The 18,333-nt window shown below is 43.3% G+C and overlaps 1 protein-coding gene across 12 annotated transcripts in view; it reads right to left on the bottom strand.

Annotated features, from left to right (window-relative positions):
* The window catches only part of LOC135547680 (dedicator of cytokinesis protein 9-like), a 188,269-nt gene that overhangs the window by 115,495 nt on the left and 54,441 nt on the right, over positions 1-18,333 (bottom strand). For 7 of the 12 annotated variants that reach the window (XM_064976901.1, XM_064976900.1, XM_064976891.1 and 4 more), the window contains exon 2: positions 13,368-13,699. The exons of 4 other annotated variants lie outside the window; for them this stretch is intronic. In XM_064976901.1, the coding sequence (XP_064832973.1) occupies positions 13,368-13,544 (177 nt within the window). In that variant the 5' untranslated portion in view covers positions 13,545-13,699. Of the gene's footprint in view, positions 1-13,367; positions 13,744-18,333 lie in introns of those variants that run through there. One more of the 12 variants, XM_064976892.1, reaches the window with a different exon arrangement.

Below are 18,333 nucleotides of genomic sequence, written 5' to 3'. Positions count from 1 at the left end.
GTGTTAAGAAGCAGTGCGGCTTGTTTGGGTTGTGTATCGGAGGACGCATGACTTTCAACCTTCGTTTCTCCCGAGCACGGGAGTTGTAGCGATGAGAGAAGATAGCTACTAAACAATTGGATACCATGAAATTTGGGAGAAAAAGGGGTAAAATTCAAAACAAACAAAAAAATTAAGTCCACAGACCCACTCCAAAAGGCTTTCGGAGACATCATCAAATAAGTGGGTTTTGTCCAACATGTCTCTGGACCTACTCACTGCCACAGTCATACTCTGGACATAGTTTTGTCCCATGGAATAAATGTTTTGGATCTTATTGTTTTTCCTCATAATCCTGGACTATAATCCTAGACTATCAGACCATCATTTTATTACGTTTGCAATCGCAACAAATAATCTGCTCAGACCCCAATCGAGGAGCATCAAAAGTCGAGCTATAAATTCTCAGACAACCCAAAGACTAGTTGATGCCCTTCCAGAGTACCTCTGCCGACCCAAGGACGTCAGAGGACAAAAATCAGTTAACCACCTAACTGAGGAACTCAATTTAACCTTGCGCAATACCCTAGATGCAGTTGCACCCCTAAAAACTAAAAACATGTGTCATAAGAAACTAGCCCTCTGGTATACAGAAAATACCCAAGCTCTGAAACAACCTTCCAGAAAATTGGAATGGAAATGGTGCCACACCAAACTGGAAGTCTTCCGATGAGCTTGGAAAGACTTACCGCGCAGTATCGAAGAGCCCTTACTGCTGCTCGATCATCCTATTTTTCCAACTTAATTGAGGAAAATAAGAACAATCCTAAATTTATTTTTGATTCTGTCGCAAAGCTAACTTAATAAAAGCAGCATTCCCCAAGAGAGGATGGCTTTCACTTCAGCAGCAATAAATTCATGAGCTTCTTCGAGGAAAAGATTATGATCATTAGAAAGCAAATTACGGACTCCTCTTTACTGCGTATTCCTCCAAAGCTCAGTTGTCCTGAGTCTGCACAACTCTGTCAGAACCTAGGATCAAAGGAGACGCTCAAGTGTTTTAGTACTATATCTCGACACAATTATGAAAATAATCATGGCCTCTAAACCTTCAAGCTGCATACTGGACCCGATTCCAACTAAACTATTGAAAGAGCTGCTTCCTGTGCTTGGCCCTCCTATGTTGAACATAATAAACGGCTCTCTATCCACCGGATGTGTACCAAACTCACTAAAAGTGGCAGTAATAAAGCCTTTCTTGACAAAGCCAAACCTTGACCCAGAAAATATAAAAAACTATCGGCCTATATCGAATCTTCCATTCCTCTCAATGTTTTTTGAAAAAGCTGTTGCGCAGCAACTCACTGCCTTCCTGAAGACAAACAATGTATACGAAATGCTTCAGTCTGGTTATAGACCCCATCATAGCATTGAGACTGCACTTGTGAAGGTGGTAAATTACCTTTTGATGGCATCAGATCGAGGCTCTGCATCTGTCCTCGTGCTGCTCGACCTTAGTGCTGCTTTTGATACCATCGGTCACCACATTCTTTTGGAGAGGTTGGAAACCCATATTGGACTACACGGACAAGTTCTGGCCTGGTTTAGATCTTATCTGATGGAAAGATATCAGTTTGTCTCTGTGAATGGTTTGTCCTCTGACAAATCAACTGTAAATTCCGGTGTTCCTCAAGGTTCCGTTTTAGGACCACTATTGTTTTCACTATATATATACCCCTTGGGGATGTCACTCGAAAACATAATGTTAACTTTCACAACTATGCGGATGACACACAGCTGTACATTAAAATGAAACATGGTGAAGCCCCAAAATTGTTTCAGACATAAGGAAGTGGATGGCTGCAACCTTTCTACTTTTAAACTCGGACAAAACAAGATAATTGTCCAAGAAACAAAGAGATCTTCTGTTGAAAAAGTTAACCTCCAATCAGATTGTCAGATCTACATGATGTAACTGCTACTTCTCAGAGGTGTGACAATGGGGAATGCTGAATTCCTAAGAAAACACATAGCAAATTGTTGCATACAGTTGATAAGAAGAGTCCCTTCTGGGGCTGGGCTGCCCTACAACAGCACCTAAGTATATTGCTAATATCGTATTGTGAGGTCCATGGCAATTCCTAGATCAAGAGAACACCCAGTCCATGTGTATAACACTGGAAGCTGTCAGAGTTTCCACTGGTAGAACAAGATGACAGAGATGAGGTAAAGAGAGGAGAGAGACTGCAGGCTTATAAGGAAATTAGGCTTGGATAATATCATATTATAGTCTTAGGTGAAAGAAGATCTCATGTCTCCCCAGTTTAGGACCTCCTATGTATACACAGGCTGTTTATGTGGCTAATCATATAATTACATGTAGAATCCCTATTCATTTCAATAGGATCTCTTATATTATTTATATGACCTTTAACTAGGCAAGTCAGTAGAACTACCCATCCCGGATCCGGGAGAATTGTCATCAACTACACTAATTAGCATAGCACAACGGACAAAAAATCTTACTAGCAAATATTCATATTCATGAAATCACAAGTGAAATATAGTGAAACACAGCCTTTTGTTAATCATCCTGTCATCTCAGATTTTGAAATGATGCTTTATAGCCAAAGCAAGACAAGCATTTGTGTAAGTTTATCGATAGCCTAGCATAGTATTATGTCCAGCTAGCAGCAGGAAGCTTGGTCACGGAAATCAGAAACGCAATCAAATTAAATCATTCAGCATTCCCCATTGTCACACCTCTTTTTTAATTTAATTTTTTTTTACCTTTATTTTACTAGGAAAGTCAGTTAAGAACAAATTCTTATTTTCAATGACAGCCTAGGAAAAGTGTTCAGGGGCAGAACGACAGATTTTGTACCTTGTCAGCTCGGGGATTCGAACTTGCAACCTTTCGGTTACTAGTCCAACGCTCTAACCACCAGGCTACCCTGCCGCCACACCTACCTACCTTTGATGAGCTTTGGATGTTTTCACTCACGAGACTCCCAGTTAGACAGCAAATGTTGATTAGGTTCCATAAAGATTATTTTTATAGCCAAAATACCTCCTTTTGTTGTTCACATTTTGTTGAGAAATCCACCGGAAATTGCAGTCACGACAACGCCGAAAATTTTTACAAATTAGATCCATAATGTCGACAGACACATGGCAAACATTTTTTATAATCAATCCTCAAGGTGTTTTTCAAATATCTATTTGATAATATATCAACCAGGACAATTGGCTTTTCAGTAGGAGCGAGAGGAACAATGACCGCCTTTGTCTATTACTCACAAATCACTCTGAGAGCCACCACCTGACCCTTGACGCAATGTTGTCGTTCACGCTCATTTTTAAAAATAAAACCCTTACAACCACTATGTCTAATGTTTGTAGACATATTAGGGAAGCCATAGAAAAAGGAATCGGGTTGATATCCCTTTTAATGCTCAATAGGGACGCATAGGAACGCAGAGCTTTCTAAATAAGAGTCCCTTCCTGATTGGATTTTTCTCAGGCTTTCGCCTGCAATATCAGTTCTGTTATACTCACAAACAATATTTTTACAGTTTTGAAAACTTTAGCGTGTTTTCTATCCTATGCTGTCAATTATATGCATATTCTAGCATCTGGTCCTGAGAAATAGCCCGTTTACTTTGGGAACATTATTTTTCCTAGTTTCAAGAGGCTTCCAAATTCTTCTTGTTCAGGGGCAGAATAACAGATTTTTACCTTGTCAGCTAGTGATTCAATCTTGCAACCTTTCGGTTACTAGTCCAATGCTCTAACCACTAAGCTACCTGCCGCCCCATCTCTGTGGGTCTAGTCGTAAAGATTTGTCATTTAACTTATAAAATTGATGACCTTTTATTGTGTCATGATGTTTTTATCTGATTGTCAAACGATCACTTCACCTCCTTTACTAGGCATCCCGTGCACGCTCACCCTCTCGCAGCCTGTTTCAGTGGTGAATGGAGAGAGTCATCTTTTACACAAACCACCAACAAGTGTAATGACATTTGGCCATCGTCATTAGGCCTGAATTTATGCGTCCATTGCCTGCTCTCGCGTGTCTCGTCATCTCTGCCTTGGCAAAATGTCTATGTTTTCGTGGAACCACATCATATTTCTGAGTGTTGGCTATACCACCCGTTTTCAAGTCCATTTTCACATTTGTCATGCCTCTGACATGATGTAATGATAAATAGTGGCGTAATAGCCTACAGTTTTCTTGACATTTTATTTGAATTACTGTACTGTTTTTCCAGTACGAAGTACCCCCGCTATTTATTTTGCCGAGACGCCGTACCGGACCACCTTAGTAGTCTTAAACAGAGGGGACATTGGAAATAAACAGGTCGTATACCTGGTCCTAACGATATTAAGACTACACTAGATTAAAGTCAACGAGGTCACCGTCTAAAGGAGGAGAACAACAGATACATTTGGCTCGGTAATACAATTTATCCAGGAGTAATTCCCAGTGATGCTGAGCAGAATTTTGGACAACCAATCGCAGTGCTCCAATGGATAGCAACTGTTGTCCAGTCTGACAAGCTCACTTTTAAATCACATTAAAGGGCGATGCCAGTGAGGGCTAGTCAGTGAGGGCAAGCCAGTGAGGGCTAGCCAGTGAGGGCTAGTCAGTGAGGGCTAGCCAGTGAGGGCTAGCCAGTGAGGGCTAGTCAGTGAGGGCTATGGCAAAAACAAAGACTTTTCTAAATGCCCAGGAGGTTAGTGGCACCTTAATCAGGGAGGATGGGCTTGTGGTAATGTCTGGAGTGAAATTAATGAATTATGGTATCAAATATATCAAACACGTGGTTTCCATGGTTTCCAGGTGTTTGATGCCATTCCATTCACTCAGTTCCAGCCATTATTATGAGCTGTCCTCCCCTCAGCAGCCTGTGATTCCCCGAAATGCAGAGCTTGTTGGAGTATTTTCCGAATCCGAAATGATACTTTTTTTTACATTGTTTGCTATCTCAGCTGGTTAGCTAGCTCTCAGTCTCATTGATCAACAAATGTTGTTTACTAAACATGTATGTTAGCTAGCTCTCATTCTCATTGATCACCAAATGTTGTTTACTAAAAATGTATGTTAGCTCACTAGCAATGAAGTTAGATATGAATACAACTCCCATCTGCTGTCAACATCAAAAGTGGTTAAAGCTGACTGCATGCTGACAGTGAATTCAAAGCTATTCAGTGGCTGGCTAGCCTTATATACTACAAACATAATTTGACCAGGTTACCATGAAGCAATTGTAATGACCGACCACCACAACATACCCAAGAATTTCCTGATTAGCAAGGGACGGTCTGTTTAATTTCATTGTGTATTAGAATTACAGTTTGAGATCATTATGAGAGGATTGTGTGGTTGAATGGTGAATTGGCTTCCCAGGAAAAGGTTGCAACAGTAACCAAGGGGGCGGGGCTTAGTGAAGGGTCAGTTGAGTCATTGGGCATGTATTAAAGACAATTTATGGTAATTCCGGAATCTGGATTGGCTGTACAGCCTTTACTGCAGAAGTCAGGGCATTCATTCATCCTTCTTGTGCTTCGTGGAGCGGAGCTGTTGTCAAGGAAGTTGTCAAGGAAGTGAGTTTGTGTTTATACAGGACGTATCGCCCCCATTTACCGTTAGCCAATCATGTCAATACAGAGCTATACGGCAAAACCAATTGTTAGCCTTCAAGCTCCGCCAACACACCACCTGGACCAACTTGACATCCCTTCTCTCTCCCTGAAACGTTCAACGTGACATCCCTTCTCTCTCCCCTCGCTCTCTGAAACACTCCCCTTTCCCTCCCACCCCCTGAAACATTCAACTTGAAATCCCTTCTCTCTCCTCCCGCTCCTTGAAACACTTCCCTCTCCCTCCCACCCCCTGAAACATTCAACTTGAAATCCCTTCTCTCTCCCTCTCGCTCCCTGAAACACTCCCCTTTCCTCCCACCCCCTGAAACATTCAACTTGACATCCCTTCTCTCTCCCTGAAACGTTCAACTTGACGTCACTTCTCTCTCCCTGAAACGTTCAACTTGACATCCCTTCTCTCTACCTCTCGATACCTGAAAAATTGAACTTGAAGCCACCATTCTCTCGCCTTCCCGCTCCCTGAAACACTCCCCTCTCCCTCCCACACCCTGAAACATTCAACTTGACATCACTTCTCTCCCCCTGTAACGTTCAACTTGACGTCACGTCTCTCTTGCTCACTGAAACATTCAACTTGACATCATCTCTCACCCCCTGAAACTAGAGGTCAACCGATTATGATTTTTCAACGCCGATTCCGATATCGATTATTGGAGGACCAAAATAATCCGGTACCAATAAATCGGATGATTTTTTCAATTTTTATTTGTAATAATGACAATTACAACAATACTGAATGAACACTTATTTTAACTTAATATAATACATCAATAAAATCAATTTAGCCTCAAATAAATAATGAAACATGTTCAATTTGGTTTAAATAATGCAGAAACAAAGTGTTGGAGAAAAAAGTAAAAGTGCAATATGTGCCATGTAAAAAAGCTAACGTTTCAGTTCCTTGCTCAGAACATGAGAACCTATGAAAGCTGGTGGTTCCTTTTAACATGAGTCTTCAATATTAACAGCTAAGAAGTTTTAGGGTGTAGTCATTATAGGACTTATAGGACTATTTCTCTCTATACCATTTGTATTTCATTACCTTTGACTATTGGATGTTCTTATAGGCACTTTAGTATTGCCAGTGTAACAGTATAGCTTCCGTCCCTCTCCTTGCCCCTACCTGGGCTTGAACCAGGAACACATCGACAACAGCCACCCTCAAAGCATCGTTACCCATCGCTCCACAAAAGCCGCAGGCCTTGCAGAGCAAGGGGAACAACTACTCCAAGTCTCAGAGCGAGTGACGTCACCGATTTAATCGCTATTAGCGCGCACCCCGCTAACTAGCTAACCATTTCACATCGGTTACACCAGCCTAATCTCAGAAGTCGATAAGCTTGAAGTCATAAATAGCTCAATGCTTGAAGCATTGCGAAGAGCTGCGGTCAAACACACGAAACACACGAAAGTGCTGTTTGAATGAACGAAAACAAAACGTTTATTCTTTCAGTGAAATACGGAACCGTTCCATATTTTATCTAACGGGTGGCATCCCTAAGTCTAAATATTGCTGTTACATTGTACAACCTTAAATGTTATGTCATAATTATGTACAATTCTGGCAAATTAATTACGGTCTTTGTTAGGAATAAATGGTCTTCATTCACACAGTTCGCAACGAGCCAGGCAGCCCAAACTGCTGCATATACCCTGACTGCTTGCACGGAATGCAAGAGAAGTGACACAATTTCCCTAATTATAAGAAATTCATGTTAGCAGGCAATATTAACTAAATATGCAGGTTTAAAAATATATACTTGTGTATTGATTTTAAAGAAAGGCATTGATGTTGACAGTGCTAATTCATCACCCGTTTGGCAAAGTAGGCTGTGATTCAATGAGAAATTAACAGGCACCACATCGATTATATGCAACGCAAGACACGCTAGATGACCTAGTAATATCAGCCATATTGTTAACCATATGTTAACTAGTGATTATGTTAAGATTGATTGTTTTTATAAGATAAGTTTAATGCTAGCTAGCAACTTACCTTGGCTTCTTGCTGCCGTCGCGTAACAGGTAGTCAGCCTGCCATGCAGGCTCCTCGTGGAGTGCAATGTAAGGCAGGTGGTTAGAGTGTTGGACTAGTAACCGGAAGGTTGCAAAAACGAATCCACAAGGTGACAAGGAAAATCAGCCCTAATTAATCGACCATTCCGATTAATCGGTCGACCTCTACCTGAAACATTCAACTTGACATCACTTCTCTCTCCCTCTCACCCCCTGACATCACTTCTCCTTCGCCCACTAAAACAGACAACTTGACCTCACTTCTCGCTCTCTCTCTGTCTCTCTCTCTCTGTCTCTCTCTCTCTCTCTCTCTCTCTCTCTCTCTCTCTCTCTCTCTCTCTCTCTCTCTCTCTCTCTCTCTCTCTCTCTCTCTCTCTCTCTCTCTCTCTCTCTCTCTCTCTCTCTCTCTCTCTCTCTCTCTCTCTCTCTCTCTCTCTCTCTCTCTCCCTGAAACAGACAACTTGACCTCACTTCTCCCTCTCTCTCGCCCCCTGAAACTGACAACTTGACCTCACTTCTCCCTCTCTCTCGCCCCCTGAAACTGACAACTTGACCTCACTTCTCCCTCTCTCTCGCCCCCTGAAACTGACAACTTGACCTCACTTCTCCCTCTCTCTCTCTCGCTCGCCCCCTGAAACAGTCAACTTGACCTCACTTCTCTCTCCCTCTCGCCCATTGAAACAAACATTCCATTGATAACACCAGCTGGCACATTTACTTTTGTGTCATAAACCTCTAGGAGTTTTAGAGGAGGAAGGAAGCTGTGCTCTTGTCAACAGTGTGGCAAGAACATAGTCACACTGTACAACAGCTTAGCATGAGTGACATAAAGACAAAGGATTAAATACTTAAAGAGCAGAAGCCTAAGAACCTCTTTTCACTGCACTACTTGGACAACACAAACTAGGTCCAGGAGAGATAGTGTAAAGAGACGGACATAAACTCAGCAAAAAAAGAAACGTCCTCTCACTGTCATCTGCGTTTCTTTTTCAGCAAATTTAACATATGTAAATATTTGTATGAACATAAAAAGAATCAACAACTGAGACATTAACTGAACAAGTTCCACAGACATGTGACTGACAGAAATTGAATAATGTGTCCCTGGTCCCTGAACAAAGGGGGGATAAATTCAAAAGTAACAGTCAGTATCTGGTGTGGCCAGCAGCTGCATTAAGTACTGCAGTGAATATCCTCCTCATGGACCGCACCAGATTTGCCAGTTCTTGCTGTGAGATGTTACCCCACTCTTCCACCAAGGCACCTGCAAGTTCCCGGACATTTCTGGGGGGAATGGCCCTTGCCCTCACCCTCCGATCCAACAGGTCTCAGACGTGTTCAATGGGATTGAGATCCGGGATCTTTGCTGGCCATGGCAGAACATTCCTGTCTTGCAGGAAATCATGCACAGAACGAGCAGTATGGCTGGTGGCATTGTCATACTGGAGGGTCATGTCAGGATGAGCCTGCAGGAAGGGTACCACATGAGGGAGGAGGATGTCTTCCCTGTAACGCACAGCGTTAAGATTGCCTGCAATGTCTACAAGCTCAGTCCGATGATGCTGTGATACACCGCCCCAGACCATGACGGACCCTCCACCTCCAAATCGATCCTGCTCCAGAGTACATGCCTCGGTGTAACGCTCATTCTTTCAACGATAAATGCAAATCCGACCATCACCCAGGGTGAGACAAAACAGCGACTCATCAGTGAAGAGCACTTTTTGGCAGTCATGTCTGGTCCAGCGACGGTGGGTTTGTGCCCATAGGCGATGTTGTTGCCGGTGAAGTCTGTTGAGGACGTGCCTTACAACAGGCCTACAAGCACTCAGTCCAGCCCCTCTCAGCCTATTGCGGACAGTCTGAGCACTGATGGAGGGATTGTGCGTTCCTGGTGTAACTCGGGCAGTTGTTGTTGCCATCCTGTACATATCCTGCAGGTGTTCCGATCCTGTGCAGGTGTTATTACACGTGGTCTGCCAATGCAAAAACGATCAGCTGTTTGTCCTGTCTCCCTGTAGCGCTGTCTTCGGCATCTCAGAGTACAGCCATTGCAATATATTGCCCTGGCCACATCTGCAGTCCTCATGCCTCCTTGCAGCATGCCTAAGGCACGTTCACGCAGATGAGCAGGGACCCTGGGCATCGATCTTTTCGTGTTTTTCAGAGTCAGTAGAAAGACCTCTTTAGTGTCCTAAGTTTTCATAACTGTGACCTTAATTGCCTACCGTCTGTAAGCTGTTAGTGTCTTAAAACCTGTTGCGACTCTAGGGGCAGTATTTTCAGTTTTGAAAAAAAAAAAAAACGTTCCGTTTTAAACGGGATATTTTTGTCAGGACAAGATGCTAGAATATGCATATAATTGAGAGCTTTGGATAGAAAACACTCTAACGTTTCCAAAACTGTAAAGATATTGTCTGTGAGTATAACAGAACTGATGTTGCAGGCGAAAGCCTGAGAAAATCCAATCCGGAAGTGCTCCATATTTTGAAAGCTTTGCGTTCCAATGAGTCCCTATTGAGCTGTGTATGTGCTATCAACCAGCATACGCTTTATACGTATTCCCCAAGGTGTCTACAGCATTGTGACGTAGTTTTACGCATTTATGTTGAAGAATAGCCGTAGGCGGCTACATTGTGTAAGTGGTCACCTAATGTCTCCCAGGGTGACTCTCGCGTAAAATACAGAGGTAGCCATTACTGCAATCGGTCCTATTGAAAAACAAATTGTCCCGACGGATATATTATCGAATAGAAATTTGAAAAACACCTTGAGGATTGATTATAAACAACGTTTGCCATGTTTCTGTCGATATTATGGAGCTAATTTGGAATATTTGTAGCCTTTTTCGTGACTGCAATTTCCGGGCGATTTCTCAGCCAAACGTGAAGAACAAACGGAGCTATTTCACCGACAAAAATAATATTTTGGGAACAAATGATCTTTCGCTATCTACCTGGGAGTCTTGTGAGTGAAATCATCCAAAGTTCATCAAAGGTAAACGATTTAATATGAATGCTTTTCTGATGTTCGTGACAAGGTTGCCTGCTGCTAGCAAGGCATAATGCTATGCTAGGCTATCGATAAACTTACACAAATGCTTGTCTAGCTTTGGCTGTAAAGCATATTTTGAAAATCTGACAGGGTGATTAACAAAAGGCTAAGCTGTGTCTCAATATATTTCATTTGTGATTTTCATGAATAGGAGTATTTTCTAGGGATATTCATGTCCGTTGCGTTATGCTAATTAGTTTCAGGCTATTATTACGCTCCCGCATGCGGGATGGGGAGTCAGTAGAGGTTAATTAACGACCGTTCCACAGGTGCATGTTCATTAATTGTTTATGGTTCATTGAACAAGCATGGGAAACAGTGTTTAAAACCCTTTACAATGAAGAATTGTGAAGTTGTTTGGATTTTTACGAATTGTCTTTGAAAGACAGGGTCCTGAAAAAGGGCTGTTTCTTTTTTTGTTGTTGCTGAGTTTAGATGAACATGTCTCTTTAAGAGACACATCTCCCACATTGCCTCTGATACCACATACCCCCCTGTGAGTGGTAACAGTGTAAAGACAAGGATTCAGCCACAATAATTACCTTAATACCAGAAGACAGCATTGTTGCTCTGTTAGACAAATTGAAAATCACAGGCTTGTAAAATATCCACACATTAGTGAATCATTGCATGAAGTGTGCAACACTGTGTGCAATATGGTTTCGATGCTCCTGTAAAGTTTGAATTTCTATTCTTATTTAGTTTGTTTATTTACTATGGTATTTACGGTATGACAATAGCTGCATGCCCTGATTTCAGAGGCCATATCACCGTAAATGCTGTATGACCACTGCAGATGTCAGATTGACCTTGCAGAACCTTTTACTGTATGACCCTCGACTGGATATCTTTCTCCTCCTGCCACCCCTATTTGAGTCTGTGTGTGTGTGTGCCTTCAATCTGTTCACATGACAGTTAACCTGACTGTCACATTCAGCAGGAGGAACGGGCCATCAGCATCCATCAGACATAGTTAGGACGCAACCCAAATGGCATCCGATTCTCTACATGGACCATAGGGCTCAGTTAAACAATAACTGCACTATATAGGGAATAGGGTGCAATTTGGGATGCATCCTTAGAGAGAAAACAAGACAAAGGTCAGGACAGACAAGCTGGTACCGGGTAGAACAGAAGACGCCCCCGACTGCAGCCAGCCAGCTGCTGGAAGGGTTGATTGATTTCTAGCAGACACAGAACCCACTGTCTCACTGTACAGGGTTTAACCCATTGAGCGGAGCACAGAGGGGAGATTCACCACACCTCCGCTTATATTTCACACAGCATCAAGTAAAATACTGTCCTCTAGGCTTACTTCTGAAATGCAGTATGTCAGTTAAAGGAGGAAATGGATGCATTTATCAAAAAACGAATATGATGCTCATATTAAGTACATAAAAGCGATCTAGTGGCTTTGGGCTAATATACAGTGCCTTGCTAATATACAGTATTCATCCCCGTTGGCGTTTTTCCTATTTTGTTGTAACCCGTAATTTAAATATATTTTTATTTGGATTTCATGTAATGAACATACACAAAATAGTCCAAATTGGTGAAGTGAAATGAAAAAAAAAACACAAAAAAAATACAAAACGGAAAAGTGGTGTGTGCATATTTATTCACCCCTTTACTATGAATGAAGCTAAATAAGATCTGGTGCAACGAATTACCTTCAGAAGTCACACAATTAGTTAAATAAAGTCCACCTGTGTGCAATCTGTGTCACATGATCTGTCACATGATCTCAGTATATATACACCAGTTCTGAAAGGGGGGGTGAATAGTTATGCACGCTCAAGTTTTCTGTTTTTTTTTGTCTTATTTCGTTTTGTTTCACAATAGAAAATATTTAGCATCTTCAAAGTGGTAGGCATGTTGTGTCAATCAAATGATACAAATCTATTTTAATTCCAGGTTGTAAGGCAACAAAATAGGAAAAATGCCAAGGGGGTGAATACTTTCGCAAGCCACTGTAGCAACACAAAGGGTTCAGGCCTACTTCCCTACAGATCAGGAAACCCGGTAGATGCTTTGACCTACAGTAAAGTGGGCTCTGACCACCTTTGATCTATTTGTCATATCACATTTTGCTACCATGGTGCTTGGTGTTAAAGGAAACCTTGACAAGTTCCCCACATAATGGACAGGTTATGGGAATACAGTCGATTTAGGAACTGAGATCCTGTCTCCGGACACTGCTTTGATTAAATCTTTAATTTAAAGAAGCACCTGGCAGCTGTTGAATCTAAAGGGAAAGCAGGAGTGGAAGGTTGTGTGTTAAACTGTATAGTGCAGGAAGGTACAGAAAGATGGAGAGACGATCAATCTGGCAGAAGTATTAACAACACACATGCAAAATATACACACCTTTGTACACACACACACTCACAAACAAACATGTAGGAATATATATATATATATATATATATATATATATATATATATATATATATATATATATATACACACACACACCACAAACAAACATGTAGGAATATACACACACACACACCCACACACACACACACACACACACAGAACACTAACACACTGCACACACACACACACACACACACACACACACACACACACACACACACACACACACACACACACACACACAGTACACTAACACACTGCACACACACCTTCAGTATTCTAGGTTCTGGCCATGGGACCCAGGACTCCCCCCGGCTGCTTGCTCCTTGGTCATCCTCTGTCTGCCAAACAGGCTGGGCTGCACCACTCTGGCAGGTGTACCCACAGTTCCTCTCTAAGACTGTACGTAGTCCGTCAAACACAACCACACTGGTGGTGCACCCCATCACTCCAGGTCCAAACAGGCATCACTCACTAGCCTCCTCAGGAGAGTCAGACGATGACCCAGTTCCCCAGATCCAGCCCTCCTCCAGATTGGTTCATCTTGAAAACCAGCCACACCCGGATCCACAACTTCCTAGGATGGCATAGCCCGGAAAGCCTGGAGAGAGAATTTATCCAGCAAGGGAAAGAAGTCTCGGTCAGAGCCACAGCAGAGTAGAGCTCTCCCAGCCTGTGTTTGCAGGATGCCTCAGTCAGCAGTCAGAGAGAGAAAGAGGGAGAGAGGGAGGCAGAGAGAGAGGGAGGGAGAGAGAGTGAGAGATGGGGGGGATGAGGGATGCTGTGAGTGCTGCTGCAGCCAATGCTTAACCTTTTTTAAAATGCAGCTTCTATCAGCTGCTTCTGCGGATCTCCCTCCCTCCCTCCCTCCCTCCCTCCCTCCCTCCCTCCCTCCCTCCCTCCCTCCCTCCCTCCCTCCCTCCCTCCCTCCCTCCCTCCCTCCCTCCCTCCCTCCCTCCCTCTCTCTCTCTCCCTCCCTCTCTCTCTCCCCTCCCCTGCCTCTCTCCCCTGCCTCTCCCTTCTGTGAAACCTCAATTATCTTTTTCCCCCATATTCACAGTCAGCCTACACATCTGTGAATGAAAATATTAGCTTTTGTTTCATTCTTTGGGGAATGCATTCAGAAAGAAGCAGGCATAACCACACCCTAATCCAGTAGTGAAAGCTCTGCAAGGGGAGTGGATGTGACCACGAAGATCAAGGAGTTGACTAAGGACTAAATTAAGTGTACTAACTCCAGGTCTTCATCCAGAAGGAAGGCTGTTTCTACAGTCAGGCAAAGTAGCTTTGAATCCAGAAGGGAGGCTGTTTCTACTATCAGGCAAAGTAGCTTTGCATCCAGAAGGGAGGCTGTTTCTACAGTCAGGCAAAGTAGCTCTACATCCAGAAGGGAGGCTGTTTCTACTGTCAGGCAAAGTAGCTCTACATCCAGAAGTGAGGCTGTTTCTACAGTCAGGCAAAGTAGCTCTACATCCAGAAATGAGGCTGTTTCTACAGTCAGGCAAAGTAGCTTTACATCCAGAAGGGAGGCTGTTTCTACAGTCAGGCAAAGTAGCTCTACATCCAGAAGGACGCTGTTTCTACAGTCAGGCAAAGTAGCTCTACATCCAGAAGGGAGGCTGTTTCTACAGTCAGGCAAAGTAGCTCTACATCCAGAAGGGAGGCTGTTTCTACTATCAGGCAAAGTAGCTCTACATCCAGAAGTGAGGCTGTTTCTACAGTCAGGCAAAGTAGCTCTACATCCAGAAGGACGCTGTTTCTACAGTCAGGCATAGTAGCTCTACATCCAGAAGGGAGGCTGTTTCTACTATCAGGCAAAGTAGCTCTACATCCAGAAGTGAGGCTGTTTCTACAGTCAGGCAAAGTAGCTTTGCATCCAGAAGGGAGGCTGTTTCTACAGTCAGGCAAAGTAGCTCTACATCCAGAAGGGAGGCTGTTTCTACAGTCAGGCAAAGTAGCTTTGCATCCAGAAGGGAGGCTGTTTCTACAGTCAGGCAAAGTAGCTCTACATCCAGAAGGGAGGCTGTTTCTACTATCAGGCAAAGTAGCTCTACATCCAGAAGTGAGGCTGTTTCTACAGTCAGGCAAAGTAGCTCTACATCCAGAAGGGAGGCTGTTTCTACAGTCAGGCAAAGTAGCTCTACATCCAGAAGTGAGGCTGTTTCTACAGTCAGGCAAAGTAGCTTTGCATCCAGAAGTGAGGCTGCTACTACAGTCAGGCAAAGTAGCTCTACATCCAGAAGGGAGGCTGTTTCTACAGTCAGGCAAAGTAGCTCTACATCCAGAAGGGAGGCTGTTTCCACAGACAGGCAAAGTAGCTCTACATCCAGACGGGAGGCTGTTTCTACAGTCAGGCAAAGTAGCTCTACATCCAGAAGGGAGGCTGTTTCCACAGTCAGGCAAAGTAGCTCTACATCCAGAAGGGAGGCTGTTGCCACAGTCAGGCAAAGTAGCTTTGCATCCAGAAGGGAGGCTGTTTCTACAGTCAGGCAAAGTAGCTCTACATCCAGAAGGGAGGCTGTTTCCACAGTCAGACAAAGTAGCTTTGCATCCAGATGTGAGGCTGTTTCTACAGTCAGGCAAAGTAGCTTTGCATCCAGAAGGGAGGCTGTTTCCACAGTCAGGCAAAGTAGCTTTGCATCCAGAAGTGAGGCTGTTTCTACAGTCAGGCAAATTAGCTTTGCATTCAGAAGGGAGGCTGTTTCCACAGTCAGGCAAAGTAGCTCTACATCCAGAAGGGAGGCTGTTTCTACAGTCAGGCAAAGTAGCTCTACATCCAGAAGGGAGGCTGTTTCCACAGTCAGGCAAAGTAGCTCTACATCCAGAAGGGAGGCTGTTTCCACAGTCAGGCAAAGTAGCTTTGCATCCAGAAGTGAGGCTGTTTCTACAGTCAGGCAAAGTAGCTTTGCATCCAGAAGTGAGGCTGTTTCTACAGTCAGGCAAAGTAGCTTTGCATCCAGAAGGGAGGCTGTTTCTACAGTCAGGCAAAGTAGCTCTACATCCAGAAGGGAGGCTGCTACTACAGTCAGGCAAAGTAGCTTTGCATTCAGAAGGGAGGCTGTTTCTACAGTCAGGCAAAGTAGCTCTACATCCAGAAGGGAGGCTGTTTCTACAGTCAGGCAAAGTAGCTTTGCATCCAGAAGGGAGGCTGTTTCCACAGTCAGGCAAAGTAGCTCTACATCCAGAAGGGAGGCTGTTTCCACAGTCAGGCAAAGTAGCTCTACATCCAGAAGGGAGGCTGTTTCTACAGTCAGGCAAAGTAGCTTTGCATCCAGAAGGGAGGCCGTTTCTACAGTCAGGGAAAGTAGCTTTGCATCCAGAAGGGAGGCTGTTTCTACAGTCAGGCAAAGTAGCTCTACATCCAGAAGGGAGGCTGTTTCTACAGTCAGGCAAAGTAGCTCTACATCCAGAAGGGAGGCTGTTTCTAGTCAGGCAAAGTAGCTTTGAATCCAGAAGGGAGGCTGTTTCTACAGTCAGGCAAAGTAGCTTTGCATCCAGAAGGGAGGCTGTTTCTACAGTCAGGCAAAGTAGCTCTACATCCAGAAGGGAGGCTGTTTCTACAGTGAGGCAAAGTAGCTCTACATCCAGAAGGGAGGCTGTTTCTACAGTCAGGCAAAGTAGCTATACATCCAGAAGTGAGGCTGTTTCTACAGTCAGGCAAAGTAGCTCTACATCCAGAAGTGAGGCTGTTTCTACAGTCAGGCAAAGTAGCTCTACATCCAGAAGGGAGGCTGTTTCTAGTCAGGCAAAGTAGCTTTGCATCCAGAAGGGAGGCTGTTTCTACAGTCAGGCAAAGTAGCTTTGCATCCAGAAGGGAGGCCGTTTCTACAGTCAGGGAAAGTAGCTTTGCATCCAGAAGGGAGGCTGTTTCTACAGTCAGGCAAAGTAGCTTTGCATCCAGAAGGGAGGCCGTTTCTACAGTCAGGGAAAGTAGCTTTGCATCCAGAAGGGCGGCTGTTTCTACAGTCAGGCAAAGTAGCTTTGCATCCAGAAGGGAGGCTGTTTCTACATTCAGGCAAAGTAGCTCTACATCCACAAGGGAGGCTGTTTCTACAGTCAGGCAAAGTAGCTCTACATCCACAAGGGAGGCTGTTTCCACAGTCAGGCAAAGAGGAACATGGCTGAGTGCTTATTCAGTCCAAGTGGGAAACAAGGAGCAACAAGGGACAACATTTCCTTGAATAAAATTATTGATTTAACCTAATTTCCACTTGACTAAATCATGAATAATGACATAGCAGCATACTGATTAAGGAAAGCCTTAATAAAAACATTGATTAAAAACTTCATCCTCGGGCCAGGATGTTTGGAAAGCAGTTTTCTAAACGAACATGATCCTCTGTAATCTTCTCGAGCAAGGAAAAGCTAATAAAAAAAAAACAGGACTTGTGGCAAACCTACTCTGTGATTTGACATACTAACAGTAGCTGAGTCAATCAGACTGTATACAAAGACAAATCTACTTTACGTTAGAAACCTAGAGAATGTCAGATGTGGTTAAAAAAAAAAATTGTACTGACCAGTGCTTTTGCTCAATGTCATCTCTATTTACAAAACGCAGCAGAGACGGATAAGGATTTAGGCCTTGTATGCTAAGACAGGGGTTTCCGAACTTTTGTTGCCCAGTGACCCCGCCCAGGCTAACCGGTGACCCCGGGACCCCCAATATACTATATGTTACAAAAAAATTTTTTTAAATAAAGTTTTGTCTTATCATCAGGTGAATGATAATGGCAAGTATAAGTAATCAATATTTGAAAATGAACAGATTTGATAGACAGTTTCATGATTTTGACTTCCCCACAATTCATTGGAAATGTACACTCGTAACATAGTCTATTAACTAGCAAATCTACTGCAACTCTACAAATGTTCCCATTGAGCTGAGAGAATTCTGCTGTTTTTAAGCTCATTTCCAGCAATTCTTCGCTGTTTGGCATTGAGCTAAGAGACAATTTTTCAGTTTTAAAGCTAATTTCCTGACATTCTACGCATTTTGCATGGCTAATGCTCAAACATAACAAAATCAAGAGCTTTGTCCTCTCTGTTCTGCCAAGTGAATAAAAAAAAAATATTAGAAGGGCAATTCCATGGTAACGCACTTTAAAATGTGCGTTACTGTCATGTCTTGTTATGTCTGTTCCTGTCCTTTCTCTTCACTCTGTCTCTCTCTGCTGGTCTTTTTAGGTTACCTTCTCTGTCTCTCATTCTTCAGCTGTTCTACATCTGCCCTAA

The sequence above is a fragment of the Oncorhynchus masou genome, chromosome 10 (genome assembly GCF_036934945.1).
Source record: "Oncorhynchus masou masou isolate Uvic2021 chromosome 10, UVic_Omas_1.1, whole genome shotgun sequence".
Classification (NCBI taxonomy): Eukaryota; Metazoa; Chordata; class Actinopteri; order Salmoniformes; family Salmonidae; genus Oncorhynchus; species Oncorhynchus masou.
The sequence above is the reverse complement of the archived record's forward strand: the minus strand, read 5'-3'. Positions and strand labels throughout refer to the sequence as shown.